Source organism: Sebastes fasciatus, chromosome 16, assembly GCF_043250625.1.
Source record: "Sebastes fasciatus isolate fSebFas1 chromosome 16, fSebFas1.pri, whole genome shotgun sequence".
NCBI classification, from domain to species: domain Eukaryota; kingdom Metazoa; phylum Chordata; class Actinopteri; order Perciformes; family Sebastidae; genus Sebastes; species Sebastes fasciatus.
The window spans coordinates 16,819,796-16,834,291 of record NC_133810.1 but is presented as its reverse complement, the minus strand read 5'-3'; the positions used below and the strand labels follow the sequence as shown (position 1 = coordinate 16,834,291).

The following is a 14,496-nucleotide window of genomic DNA, read 5'->3' as shown; positions in this document are numbered from 1 at the left end:
ATATGGTCTGATTTGTTTACCCTGGCATACTCGTAGCTACCCACACTGAGTCCAAATGAAAAGAAGTGAATAAAGTTCAGGGTTTCACTGAGATACTGCATTTAAAACCACAACAAAACATTGCAGAGCATCCAGCATGATCATTTTGTTGAAGCACAATACGTTAAAAATAAAAGCAGACAATTATACTGTACACTAGGGCTAGGTGATAATTCAATATGATAATTTATCGTCATTCAATGGAAAGGTATACTGATATAATCACATTAAGATTTCGTGATACACAATTACGTCGTCTAAATTGATAGTAACAAGCAAATACTAACTCAAATTTCTCAGAAAATCTGATCAAACACAGTTAAATCAAACTATTGTCTTAATCTAAGTACTTGTATTTGTGTGCACGCATGTAAACATAGTCAGTGTATAGCTGGAAATAAACTTATTTTTTTATAATTTCACTTGAAACTGTTATGTTAATTTTGCTTATGTTCATGTTCTTAATTAAATGAGAAAATACTTTTAATTTGTCAAGTACTTAATTCACACAAAAATTGCTTTTACCATGTGGTTATTTGACTATTTATTTATTAAATTACCAGAAAACATGATATATTGTGATATATATCGTTATCGAGAAACAAAATGACCTCTATCGGTATAGAGGATTTTGGCCATATCATCCATCCCTACTTTAAGCTCAACCACTGTCAGGTTATCAATTACAAAAACATAATTGAGTGAGCGAAAATTATTCCAATAGTGGGATATTCATGTTGAGGTAGAGGATGCAAGTTGGTTTGATCAACTGTTTGCAGTAGCTACACTGAATTGCAGTGACAAAATCAAAACAAATTCATAAATAATTTTCCCTCACTTTTCCTCACACAAACAAAAAGCTCATGTAGGTACTAAAAATTGCATATTCTGAGTGTTAAGTTTAAAACGTATCAGCGTTTCAAGGCAAAGACATAATCAGAGCTACTGAGTGATGATAATCCAGAAGCCCACAACATGCATTCACAATGAATGACCTATGTAGTGAATAATATTGCAATACCACTGTGTGTTTGAAGGCATGATAAACATTTATTTAATCCAATATTGGTTAAGATTGCCTTCCTGATTCTTGTTAAATTCACTAATATAGTCAAATAAGGCCATTTGAGGACTCGAAACGAAACGAAATTGTCACAGAAACCAATGAATTCAATAATTTGGTGTCTCAGAATCATCTGCTCAAACATGTTCCTCAGTGCAACAACAGCGCTGGTCTATTATACGCTAAAGGTCAAGCGCTTCCGCTGGGAAATTTCTAGGGAAATATCACACTCCTCATAAATAAATGATTTGGTATCTAATATTCATCTGCAACACTGCTGAAGTGGGTCTTAAGTGTAAACAGTTATTCAGTGAGAGTACACACTGGACTCACTCAACAAACAGAACACACCTGTAACGCGGTCGTTCCGACCATGGAGTTCTCAGTGAGCACGGCGAAGTACGAGTTGTTCTGAAACAGTGGCGGGTTATCATTCACATCCAGCACGACGATGTCCACGTCGACCTCAGACTTCGCCCCCGTCAGCGTGTCTGTAGCCTTCACCGTTAACCGGTAGTACTGCGTGGTCTCGTAGTCTAACGGGTAAATCACGCTGATGATTCCTGTGTCGAAGCCAATGTCAAACTGGAGGGAAGGGTCTCCCTCCGCGATGGTGAAGATGACACTCTGGCCTTCGGGGCTGGTGGCGTTGATGCACAAGACGGAGGTGGAGACGGCCACATCCTCTCTGGCAGTGACGCCGTAGAAGGGCTTGTCAAACACCGGCATGGCTTTGTTTACTACGGTAACAGGCAGCTCCACCTCAGTGGACAGAGGGGGGAAGCCGCCGTCAGTGGCCACGAGGACCACCTTGTACTCTGCGTTGGATAAATCGGCCTCAAAGGACCTCTTTAAGGTCAGCTCTCCTGTCACAGGGTTCACCTGCATAGAGTATATAAATACAGTAACATAAGGAGCATAAACCCACGGATTTCCAAATGTATAGCCCATTTAAACCAACATTTTAAAAGTAAGAAATCACCTGAAAGTTTCTGTGTTGCTCCTTAAGGCTGAAAGTCACTTCTCCATTCAGACCGTAGTCTTGATCGATGGCTGAGACACTGAAAATAGCTGATCCAGGCTCTGCTTCCACCTGCACTGCAGCGTAGTAGGGCAGGTTCACAAACTCTGGAGCGTTGTCGTTCATGTCCTCCACCTAGAAAGTAACGGTTATTTTCAGAAATAAGTAGGTAACCTCTGGCTCTGAGAAGTGACGTCAATGCGGAAGTGCCTTAAACTTGCATTCCTTCTAATAGCCAGCAGGGGGCGACTCCTTTGGTTGCAAAAAAGAAGTCTGATTGTATAGAAGTCTATGAGAAAATGAACCTACTTCTCACTTGATGTATTACCTCAGTAAACATTGTAAATATGAGTTTATGGTCTCAATTGCTAGTTTCAAGTCTTCTTCAATACAGCATGATGTTGATTTAGTAAATTATGGTCCCTTTTAGAGTCAAATAAACAATAAAGCAGGGTGTGCTTTAGGACGTGGCTTCCTTGTGACTGACAGGTCGCTACCACACAGTTGTCTGTGTTTTCGTCTTACAACTTTAACCCTTTCACAGTGTGTTTTCATTTCATTAAAGTTAATTCTAACCTTTTTGGTCACCTAAAAATGTCTCATTCAGCATTCCGTTGTACTCAGCTTTCTTGTCATTTGTGGTTGCTAAGAACCAAGATGACGACGACAAAAAACGAAGATGGCGAAGGCCAAATTGCCGCACTTGAGGCTTCAAAACGGAAGTCCACAAACTACGTCTTACGATTTCTTATATAGAGTCTTTGGGTCAGTGTAAAGAAAGTAAAAGAAAGAAACACCCACCTGAACTTGAACAGTCACCCTGGCCACCCTCAGTATCTCATCCTCTCTGCTGACCTCCACCACCAGCTCGTAACTCTCCTTCTCCTCTCGGTCAAAAGGCAAGCCGGTGGTGAGCACCGCCCCGCAGGTCGGCCGGATGGTGAAGCGCCCGCTGGGGTTCAACAGAGTGTACTTCAGCGGTTCGTTGAGGTGGTGGCCGACCGTGTTGACAACGGTCACTAAAGTGACGTTGGGTACGTTCTCTGGGATGGAGGCGGAGTAGACCGGGAAGGTGAAGAGGAGGCCGCTGTCTGTAGCTTCTCGGACGAGCACTGTGACCGACGCGACGCTGGAGAAACGCCCATCCCATACCTTTTAAACAAACAAATACAGAAGGGTGAGAGTGCTTTGTTGGGCTCTCAGCAGAGTCTTTGCGTTTATTTGACAGCTGACTCACAATAGTGCAGAGGATGTAAAGCTGGGGGTTTAATGTGTATTCAATAACACTTTGCATGCATTGCCCTTTTCTTTCTCAGCAAAAAATAACAAAACAACCTAACAAGTATTTTACATCAAGACACTGAGTAACTATGGGCTGTGTGCACAGTTCTGCAGCTGACCCTGCGCTCCTTGTGGAAATGATTATTATGTAAACCAATCAAAGCCAGCTGCATGCTGTTTATCTAAGCTAGTGACAGGATACATACAATTATATGTCATGTCCACTGAACACATGTAGCCAATCACTTACCTTCACATTAAAGCGGTAGCGATCTTTACTGAGGTTCTGATTTATGATGGTCACAACTCCAGTGTAGCGCTCCACAGAGAAGTACTCCACATTGCTGTCCGCCAGAGAGTAAACTAGCTGAGGGGTGATGGATTTGTCAGGGTTCAGGATGAGGTCAGAGGTCATATCGGGGTCAAAAGCCTCAACTCTGAGGACCTCGACTCCCACGTATGTCGGCAGGAGGAGCACCGCCTCGTAAGTGTCCTGCGACAACTTTGGAGGTGAGTCGTTGATGTTGATCACCTAAGACGGCATATGCAGAGTGGAAATAATGTCAAATCAAAGTGAGTCAAGAATGGTTTGTGAGGCAGTGAACGCTGATTCATATGTCATTTACTTACCTTTATAACCACCTCTGCTGGGCTGTCAGCACTCCGAGGAGGCTGACCGCTGTCTCTGACATGAACCCGGAAGAGGAACTCGGGGAAGGTCTCGTAGTCCAGACTGGCGATCGTTCTACAATTTAAGAACCATTCAAATAAGGAGAAGATCAGAAAGTATGTAAGCAGGTGAATCAGACATGGTTTTTCCACGTGTCGCCTACCGAATCGATCCAGTCCCGGAGTCCACGCTGAAAAACATGCGAGCGGTCTCGTCTACGATCTGGAACACCAACAGGGCGTTGTGATTGCGGTCCATATCGATCGCCTGGATGACCAGAGGGTTACCGTCATCTCCCACAACAACGCTGTTGACTGGAGCGGCCTCGCTGATTGCGCCCACATACCTGTTAAGATGAAAAAAAAGAGGACGCAGCTGTATAAGAGGAAAGCTATACTTAAAGCACTCCAGAAAATTACATGTTGTCAGGACACAACACGGCTCAGCAAACAGCAGAGGAGTGCAAAAGCTCCTCTCTTTTGAACACCACTGATACCTGATTTGTTGGAAGACCGGCGGGCTATCATTGACATCCCCCACCTGGACGATGACAGTGGTGCTGGCCTCCACTCCGGCCATGCTCAGGGCATGCACCACCAGGAAGTAGGATGTTGTTTGCTGCCAAAACAAAGAAGTGCATCGAGTAAAAGTGCCAACTTAAATGTGCACTCCTTCTAAAACAAACACCGAGCTTTGGCAGACGGTGTATATACAAACCTCAAAGTCAAGCAGTTTGCGTGTGCTGATCACACCAGTGTGATGGTTTATGAAGAAGCAGTGCTCCTCGTTGCCCCTGGTGATGTCATATATGAGTGCTGAGCGGCTGAGGGCGCCAACTGTGGTCACGTGTGTCCCAATAGTGCTGTTCTCCATTATCTGTAAATACAAAGACATCGGTTCTAACATTTCAGGCGCTTTGGCGAGTTTATGTGCACAATTTCATCGATGACATTTACCTACTATCTCTCTAGAGATTTACCATCCATCCCTCCCAGCCTTTCTTTATTCCATCTATATCTCCCTTCTCACACCTCTCTCCCCCATCCCCCCATCCTTTCCCAGTTACCTCAGCCTGATACTCATTCTGAGAGAATTTGGGTTGGGAGAAGTCGGAGAGTATCAAGGAGATGCGAGCCGAAGCTGTGGCCATTAACGGAGGAAATCCACTGTCGGTGACACGCACAGTGAGGGTGTAAAAGCCCACAGAGGTGAGGTCCAGCTCCCTGGCAATGAAGATAAGGCCTGTGGCATTAGCGATGCCAAACACGCCACCGGTGTTCCCTGAAAGTATCAGAAAAGGTTATCATTACTAGTAAATACGAAAAACTCTCAATTTGTTCTCCTCTGACACAACATTTAAAAACCCAGTCACAGTTGGAAACACTGTTCCAAAATACAGACATAAAAACTAAAATAGAATCACACCTGCTTCCATAGTATAAGTGAGTTTCCCGTTAATCCCGTTGTCTTTGTCCAAGGCCGTCACTTGTAGCACAGAAGTGCCTACGGGCGATGACTCATAGGCCACGGCGTCGTATACGGTGCTGGTGAAGTAGGGGATGTTATCGTTGGAGTCTTCCACTGCCACAAGGATGCGAGCCAGGTCACGGTTAAATGGAAACTCCTGATCCTTGACCTGCAGTGAAATGAGAGATGAATATGGATAGCGTTGTGGGAGGCGATAAATGACAGAAATCAGCCAAAATCAAGTGAGGTGGGCGCAGTTGCCAAGAGGGGAATCATTTGGGAGAGAGCACAAGTACACACACACAGGCTTATGGCAACAGCCAACCAAGCACACACAGACATTTATTCCACGTCCCCTTTCCCACCATAATAGTGAGGATGTGCTGCGTTCTGGCTTCGTAGTCCAGTCTGTCCGCCGTGTAGACAACCCCCGTACCAGGATTGACCCTGAACAGCCTCATGCTGACTGGGTCCACGCTGCCATAGATGGAGAAGCTCAAACGGGCACGCTCGTCCATGTCGGACGCTCTGACCCGCAGCAGCTGCATGTCAAGGGGTGCGTCCTCTGAGACGCTGACATCGTAGGCTGGCTGTGAGAAGACCGGAGGGTTGTCGTTGCTGTCTTGTATTCGGATGAACACCTGAGAGGCAAAGAGACAGAGTTTGAAAAGTCATTGAGGGAGGTAGAGAGTGTGCACTGTATATTATTCTTAAAGATAAGAGCGCTGGTGTAGGGTGAGCTCTGGTATCTGATAATATTTGACACAGTCGTAGGGTGTTTTTTTCATGTGCAAGGTGGAGATACCAGCAGTATTTACACTAAATCTCTATAGTCAAAGCAACAGCCGTGGTATTTATTTTCTAGCTGGGCCGAGGGATGTAATTGTGCTGCATTTTCTGTATGCATACAAACACTTGACCTTTAGTTGCACAGGCTAATCCCATTAATCCAGTGATATCAAGGATTTCCCTTACAAGGCAGACCTAGAAGGCCAGCCAAAGACAGCGGGAGCACAGGAAATGTCAAAGACAGAGCAACAAAAAGCACATTTCATAGTCAGCAAGAGATAATTTCAGGAAAAAAGGGGAGTGCAAGCATAGGAAGGACGAAAGCTGAGAGTAAACAGCTCCCCCAGGAAGAGATGACAATAATTTAATTCGATGTGGATCTGGAGCGTGTAAGAGGCAGCGCATAACAAATCACAAAGTGTGCGCACCTGTGCCGTGGCAAAGTTGGTCCCATCTGTCACCTGTATAGTCATGTTGTACACAGATTGCACCTCTGCATCCAGGGGCTTGGCCACGACTAGAGTTCCTACCCCCACTTGAAGGTCAAACTGCATGTCAAAGCTCCCTGGAATCAAACACACACACACACACACAGAGAGAGATTCAGTCGTTTAGTATTCACGCTGCGTGCTAAACTCAGGTGCTCTAAGTTATTACTGTGTAATTGTTTTGGCCAGGTGCCTGCGTCTGGAGCTGGAGGGTCCGTGAAATAAAATGAACTGAAATGCAATGCAACGTAGCAGCGAACCCACTTGGCAACTGGAAGAGCTGTTAACAGCCACACAAACATCTGTCTTATCACTCCAAAACACAACCCATCTCAGGGATCAAAAACCTGCAGCCGGGTCTTTTTCTACAGGCGGTGAGTGTACAGTTTAGAGGCTTAATGTTTGATTAGAGCGAGGGAGCGGATTGATACGCGTTAGGTATTCAGCACCATCCTTCGTCTCATTCCAGCTTCTCTCCTGAGATATCTGGGAGCTCGAGCTCTCCTCAGTATATGAATACTGATTGGGCATTTTTCACAGAGGCACCGATGCGTGTTGAGTCGTAGCAAACCACAGGGATTCGATTCTTTTTTTTCGGGAGGTTGGTCAATATTACACTACGATCTCACAGTATTAAGAAAAACAGAAATCACAGTCTGTAGTGTCTGAATAACAAAAAGGATAGTGTTTCTTTCCTGTGTGTTAGAGGCGCCTCTAGGGGCTCTTCAGAGTTAGTTTTAGCATTTTTGGTAGCATCTTTTACAAACAGACAGCGATACAAAGTCTGAACGGGTAGTTATATATACAGTCTGCAGAGAGAATTGTGTAGTAGTCAATAAATTATGACATAGTTCTAAAACATGTGTGGACATAAATGTTTTAATTTGGCACCTACTTTAATTACTCACCTATAGTTTTTGTCTTATTTTTAAGTACCTTGTGTAGGATTTGGCGACATCTAGTGGTGTGGTTGAGAAAATGTTGTTTTAGACAAGATTTAAAGGGTTAATTATTGACCGAAATGCAAACACGGTCAAGTTAATAGACTTAATATTGGAGCAAACCCTAGACAAATACTCAATTATTTTGAGTATATTTGTTTAAAGGTAAAGTGTGTAGGATTTGGCGGCATCTAATGCTGTGGTTGCAGATTGCAACCAACCGAGTACCCCTCCGTTCACTCCTCCACTCATGAGCCGCCGAGTGCAAAACCGTGGTGACGCCGTTCGCCTCGCTCGGAGGCCATTCTTACCATAATAGCACTACTTTAAGAGCAACAGAGGTCAGACAGCGGACAGCGGCTGTAATGCTATGAACGTCAACCCACACAATACATACAAACTGAAATGGATGGGAGAAGTGAGACAATTATTGACATAACATCAGTGACGTAGAGCACCACACTTGCTTCCCCCGTATTGTAACAAAATAGGTTGGGTTTGTCTGTAACTGCAGAAAGATCATCAGGCGGACTCGTACTGAAACTAAAGTGGTTAATTAAAGGCCTTAACATCACAACATACTCTATTATTTCAATATGGCTGCGTCCAAAATCACATACTATGTATATCCAATATACGTACTATCATACATACTTTTGTGTAAATAAAAAAATAGTATGTGTGTTTTCGAATGCACTGAGCTGTAATTTACGTCGTCACTTCCTGATAGCCTCCTTGCCGGTTGGAGACGTGTTACCATGGTTACTCATACCAATCTCATGTTACCAAAAGTCTAGCAAAGTGAAATGTTAGGCTATACTTACAATTAAATTTAACAATATTGACGTTACAGAGCTGTCTGTCAACGTCCGTTACAAACGTTGTCATCGCTACCGCTTTGCATTGTAGGATATTTATGCTGCCGTAGTGTGGTCGTGTCTAGAAGGTAACCCGCAAATTGCGCAACACATGCAAAAACATGCAAAAACTTGCAAAAACTCTCACAAGACTTGCTGCCCGACAACCTATCCTAACCTTACTATTCGAGGTAAGTGCCTAACCTTAACCATTTCTCGAGAGTTTTGCAATTTGTGTCTTACCTTCTAGACACAACCCTGTAGTGTACTATTGGTTTCATTCTAAGGTTTCGGACATACTAAAAAATCTCACATACTGTTTTAGCGTACTAAATAGCATGTTAGTATTAGAGGCCGACTGCGTCACACCCCTTTCCCATTTCCTTCCCAAAGTAGCAGCATAGTGGCAGAACTAATGATATGAACCTCTCCTGCCTGTGCAGAGATAAGAAACTAGTGCTATTTGTGTGGAGTGTTTTTCAAACTCAGATCAATCGATACTGTCTTTGGTTAAACAAGGTCATAGATTTCCTGAATTTTAAGACGTGTGGGGCATTTGAGGAAGTCGTATGACAAGATTAGTTTTGACCAGACCTGTGTCAAGTGAGCAGTTTCTCCCACATGCGTTCTGAGGAATGTAGAAGGTTTCTCTGGCGAGCCGTCCGCCTTGACGGAGAGAGAGAGAAAAAAGAGATTATGAATATTTAGGGAGTCAAGGAGGATATTCTTGTGATCAAAGGTCTGCATCATCTACAGTATATACAGCACTCTGCAAAGTCGACCTGGGAGATGTGATCATTCAGGGATGATATTCGAGTCCAGTTCTTGAAGTTTGAGAGGAAATATAATCACCATGCTTTCACTTTTTGAAAAAGTTAAATATTAATGATATACGATTACTCTAATGATATCAACAGTGAGAGTGGAATAGGAATAAAACTCTACATTTTCTGTATCTTTGATGCGTGTGACTGAATAATCAACTAATCATCAACTAATTTTCATATTAAACTAGGTCTCTACTTTTAATCAGTGTTGAGTAGCAATCAATAATAAGCGATTCACTGATTATCCTTTCCTAGATTTGAATCAAAGGTAGAGACAGAGCTCCCCAGTTTTAAATGGGCAGACAGGTATACAACTAGTACGCTCCTGAGAAGATTCATTGTTTCCCACAGAGCCAGAGCAGCAGCAGAAGTCATTCTTTTATTATCCTTTGTTTGCCAGCGTGCTTTTGGCAAAAACAAACTATAAAGAAGTGAATTGTTTTATATCGACAATTCACTTTTGCCTGTGTGCAATTAATCTCAACTCCAGAATGTGTTGAATTTAACAAGCTAATCTTGATCGTGAGAAATATCCACCACAGGTAACTTTCACAAAAACTGTCAGGAGGACCTCTCCGGCAGCGAGAGGTAATAGAGATCAACTGAAATGTGTGCAAAGCTGTTATGGAGGTCTGTGAGGAAGCCTGCGGTTTGAATCAAGAAATGTAACATTTGCAAACGTTTATGATTGCATGGTGTGAAATGCATCGCTTCCAGTGTGTTGGTTCTGGCTCATCCAGTACAAGTCTGACACAAAAAGCCACATAACTAGGTGTGAAAATGGCCATTGGAAAACCAAAAACTGTACACAGTATTATAGCCTTGGCCTTCCTAGCAGCCAGGGGGATTAATTTAATGAACTGGAAACAACGTAAACCAAATTGTTTTAGCATGGAGAACTGGCCCAATGACTTTATGAACTTGCTATCAATGGAACAGGCTGCTCTAATTCTCCGAGATGATGATACGCTTGATAGATTTGATGATCCGTGGAACTTTATTATATCCCGTCTTTTGTTTTGCATATGTCCTGTTTTTTTTGTATTTGTTTGCTCTGTCTGTTTGTTTATGCTGTATCATTGCGGTCACAGCCATTGTTTGTATTAAAAATTATTTTTAAAAATAATGTAAAAAGCCACATAACATCTCTCAAAAGAATTATCATGGTACTCCACCATGCTGATGATATATCAGTTCAATTAAAAATACTTTATTCATCCCTCAAGGGGCAATTCGAGGTTAACTAGAACTCACAAATCTGATAGCTTCTGGAATAAAACCAAATTTCCCTTTTTAATAAATCAATTAAAATCAATTTGAATCATTTAGTTCATTTTTGATAGTGTGACCTGGGGATAAACCCTGAATACATGCATTTATATAAATCTTGACAGCACAGGAAAATTCGGAATATGGATTATTCTCTTTAGTATCACACATAAATGTTTCTTACCGATGATATTGAACCAGACAGGTGTGCTCGAGTGGCTGACGGCGACGACTCCCACCGGCTGAGCTACGGCAGCTGTCTCCGAGATAGAAAAGTTGTAGTACCTCTGGGTGAATAGCAGAGGTACCGGCGAGGGGACAGGTTTGCGAATCCACTCTACGTGGAGTCTGACAGTAGACCATAATGGGGGATCACCGCTGTCCTCCGCTTTTATCTAAGAGAAGGGAACAACACTGAGAAACCAGCTGACACCTGCAGGAGCAAATGAATCATGCATTTGGGAAACATTTAATGCTGAAACAACGATAAACCAGCCTGGAAAACAGAAGATTTCACAAGCGAAAAAGGAGTGAATTTACTGTAAGTTGGGTTTCCCACTTCACTGGATCTGGTATTGTGTTAGTATGTATGTATTCAGGACGAGCAAACACCGTGAATGTCAAAACTATACGGATGAGCGCGATGCTCATCTTCAGACACAGCACCTACATTTACTTACACCTACACCTCAGCAGCAACCTCCCATCCATAAATAATATTTTTTCTAACCTCAAAATTGATTCCAGCAATTACAGTTTAATGGGATGGCTGTCCCTGCCTGACTTGAAATAGCCTGCTCTGCCTTCCACACATTAAATAGGAAAAAGCATTAACCACAATAAATCAACGCACTCTTCGGAGGAGCCTATATGAGAGGTAATTGTAAAATATGCCGTTATAAGTGGTGCTCATTTAAGACCGAAGCCTGTGAGCCAAATACATTATTTAAATTAGTAATTGCTTAGAGGAAAGAGTTATCTTGCAAATAAAGAAACATGTTTGAAAAAGTTGGTGTCTTGTTTGTTGTCTATGTCACATAAAGCCACAAAAAAATGCAATTTGTGCTTGTGTTTGAGGAGCATCATAAATGCTCTGTTCCACCTCATGTGCATAAACACAACTGCAGCTGTGCCACTCCACCCACCTTGGCACTTTTGAGTTCATTGGCCATGAAAATACCAAACAACAAGCTCAAATACCTGGGATTGTGCCTGATGAAAAATGAACAATGTGACTGCGTTTGCTCCTGCCAACTTTGAAACTGCATGGAAGCAGAGCTGTATAAACTAATGGAAACCCAAATGGCGAATGAATTTAGTCGTAGGAATTGGAAAAGCAGCACTCAGGAAGTGGAAAGAGAGAAGCATTGTGCCTGAAAGAGGTTATGGACCCAATCCCAAAGTCCACACTCGCAGACTCATAGACTTTGAGACGGTTTAGGGCTGTCCCACTGTCAAATCATCAAATCCTTTAGGGCTCTCTCGCAGACAATTTGAGCCCTTTATGAACACTTTCCGTAAGTCCGCATTTCTGCAGACTTTGCCTGAGGGAATTACCCACAATTCATAGCGCTGTGACGTTAAACACAGGGTTACCATGGTTACCAGGGGAAGCCTGGAGGGGTACAAAAAAAAAAGGTAAACGAAGACGACAGCACATGGGTGTTCAGCCTGGCATATTTAAATTTGCACAGAAACATTAATATTAAGGATTTAAGATGGTACATACAGAGGATGGTTACCTCTAGTCTCGTAAGGAAAGAGCCTGGAAGACGTCCAAATAGGCAGGAAAAAATGTTAAATAAAACCCCACAATTGACATCATCAAGGTAATGTGATATGTCACCACAAAGTGCTGTCCCATTTATATTTATACCATTTCATGCCCTTGCAGCCTCTCACTCTCAACCATTTACCAGGTGACGACAGTAAAGTCCCTGAGGGTTCAGGGCTTAAGGCCTTAGGGGGGACATTGGGATTGGGCCAAAGTCTTGTCACTAGTAAGACAATCTGCCACTGGCCCAGTTTAGACCGAATAGCACCTAAATAAAAAGTAGGGCTGTCAAAGTTAACGCAATAATAACGCGTTAACACAAAATTTTATTTAAACGCCACTAATTTCTTTAATGCATTAACAACAACTTGCGATTTTTAGGTTGTAGCGGGCTCAGTTCTAAAGGTAGAGTGAAGATACTGGCATCATATGAAACTAGAAAAACTGAGGAATCCATTGGTACCAACCATGCCATACTAGCTTGTTGCGAAGAAGGCTAAATAACGCTCCAAACCTACGCAAAATTGTGGCAAGGAAAAACTGGGATCCCTTGACCTCTGACCTCAAGATATGTGAATGTAAATGGCTTCTATGGGTACCCACGAGTCTCCCCTTTACAGACATGCCCACTTTATGATAATCACATGCAGTTTGGGGCAAGTCATAGTCAAGTCAGCACACTGACACACTGACAGCTGTTGTTGCCTGTTGGGCTGCAGTTTGCGATGTTATGATTTGAGCATATTTCTTTATGCTAAATGCAGTACCTGTGAGGGTTTCTGGACAATATTTGTCATTGTTTAGTGTTGTTAACTGATTTACAAAAATAAATATATGCATCAATTTGCATAAAGCAAGCATATTTGCCCACTCTCATGTTGATAAGAGTATTAAATCATTTACAAATCTCCCTCCCTAAGGTACATTTTGAACAGATAAAAAAAGTGTGATTCATTTGTGATTAATCATGATTAACATTTTGGACAATCATGCAATTACTCGCGATGAAATATTTGAATCGATTGACAGCCCTAATAAAAATCAATTCTAAAAAACTAAAATATGAAACTCACAGTGAGGATATCATAGCTTCCCGCAGTCACCATCTTCTTTGATGATACCATGGCAGTCCTGGGGTCAATGCTGAACTTCTCGTCCTCGTTGCCGTCGACGATGCTGTAGGTGATGTTTCCGTTGGCTCCGAGGTCACGGTCGTAAGCGAAGACGCGGTACACCTGCTCGCCACGTTTGTTGCGGTCTCGCTCGGTCAGGCTGATGCGATAGGTGACCTCCGGGAAGGTTGGCGGGTTGTCGTTCTCGTCCTCGATGTGGACCATGACCCACACGGTAGACTGCCGGATGGTAACGGGGCCGTCTATGACTGTCACCTGAGGAAGTGTGCGATATCGGGTAGTCATAGAGATGCATCAGTCTTTTGAACATTGTGCGAGATTTGCATACATTTATTAACATCTTAAATCTCCCACTGTGTGGCTGAGCTCTTTGTCTTATTGATCCCCCCTGGAGGCAGAGGCAGAGGTCTGATCACTGATCAATTGGATCCGATGAGGGTGAACACCATTGCTGCCAGCGTGACTGACTCACTAGACTATTAATTACAAAGAGGCAGCGCAGACTGGCAGGCGGAGCGGTGGGTGGCATGCATGGACTGGCATCCCTATTGAAACCTCAGGACAGAACAATATGTAACAACAAAGACTTCTCTACCCTCAATTTCAAACTCCTTTTTATGTTGTTCATGTTCAAGTATATGATGCTGTTAGATGCGAGTGTCCTTCTACAACTTTTGCTGTTTGTCATACGCTGGGCTCTTATTACACACTAGAGCTGAACACAAAGAGTCTAGACAAGTCAATTGGCAATACAGAAACAAAACACCGAGCTGCAACACAGTGGGTCAACTGTGGGTTATTTCATTCCATTTCGCAGAGGGGTAAAGTGCTTGTAGATTCAGCAGCATTTAATAAGTTGTAAGAGAAGTCTGGGGAA

At 43.0% G+C, this 14,496-nt stretch overlaps 1 protein-coding gene across 1 annotated transcript in view; it reads right to left on the bottom strand.

The window, feature by feature from the left end:
• fat3b (FAT atypical cadherin 3b) overlaps positions 1-14,496 on the bottom strand; it is an 80,669-nt gene that overhangs the window by 40,097 nt on the left and 26,076 nt on the right. Inside the window, exons 8-22 of the mRNA XM_074610039.1 lie at positions 13,560-13,874; positions 10,897-11,107; positions 9,211-9,282; positions 6,759-6,895; positions 5,907-6,182; positions 5,500-5,710; positions 5,141-5,355; positions 4,792-4,950; positions 4,571-4,692; positions 4,238-4,420; positions 4,035-4,149; positions 3,655-3,936; positions 2,925-3,275; positions 2,085-2,258; positions 1,454-1,984 (exon numbers count right to left, since the gene is read on the bottom strand). Of these exons, the coding sequence (XP_074466140.1) occupies positions 1,454-1,984; positions 2,085-2,258; positions 2,925-3,275; positions 3,655-3,936; positions 4,035-4,149; positions 4,238-4,420; positions 4,571-4,692; positions 4,792-4,950; positions 5,141-5,355; positions 5,500-5,710; positions 5,907-6,182; positions 6,759-6,895; positions 9,211-9,282; positions 10,897-11,107; positions 13,560-13,874 (3,354 nt within the window). The remainder of the gene's footprint in view (positions 1-1,453; positions 1,985-2,084; positions 2,259-2,924; positions 3,276-3,654; positions 3,937-4,034; positions 4,150-4,237; positions 4,421-4,570; positions 4,693-4,791; positions 4,951-5,140; positions 5,356-5,499; positions 5,711-5,906; positions 6,183-6,758; positions 6,896-9,210; positions 9,283-10,896; positions 11,108-13,559; positions 13,875-14,496) is intronic.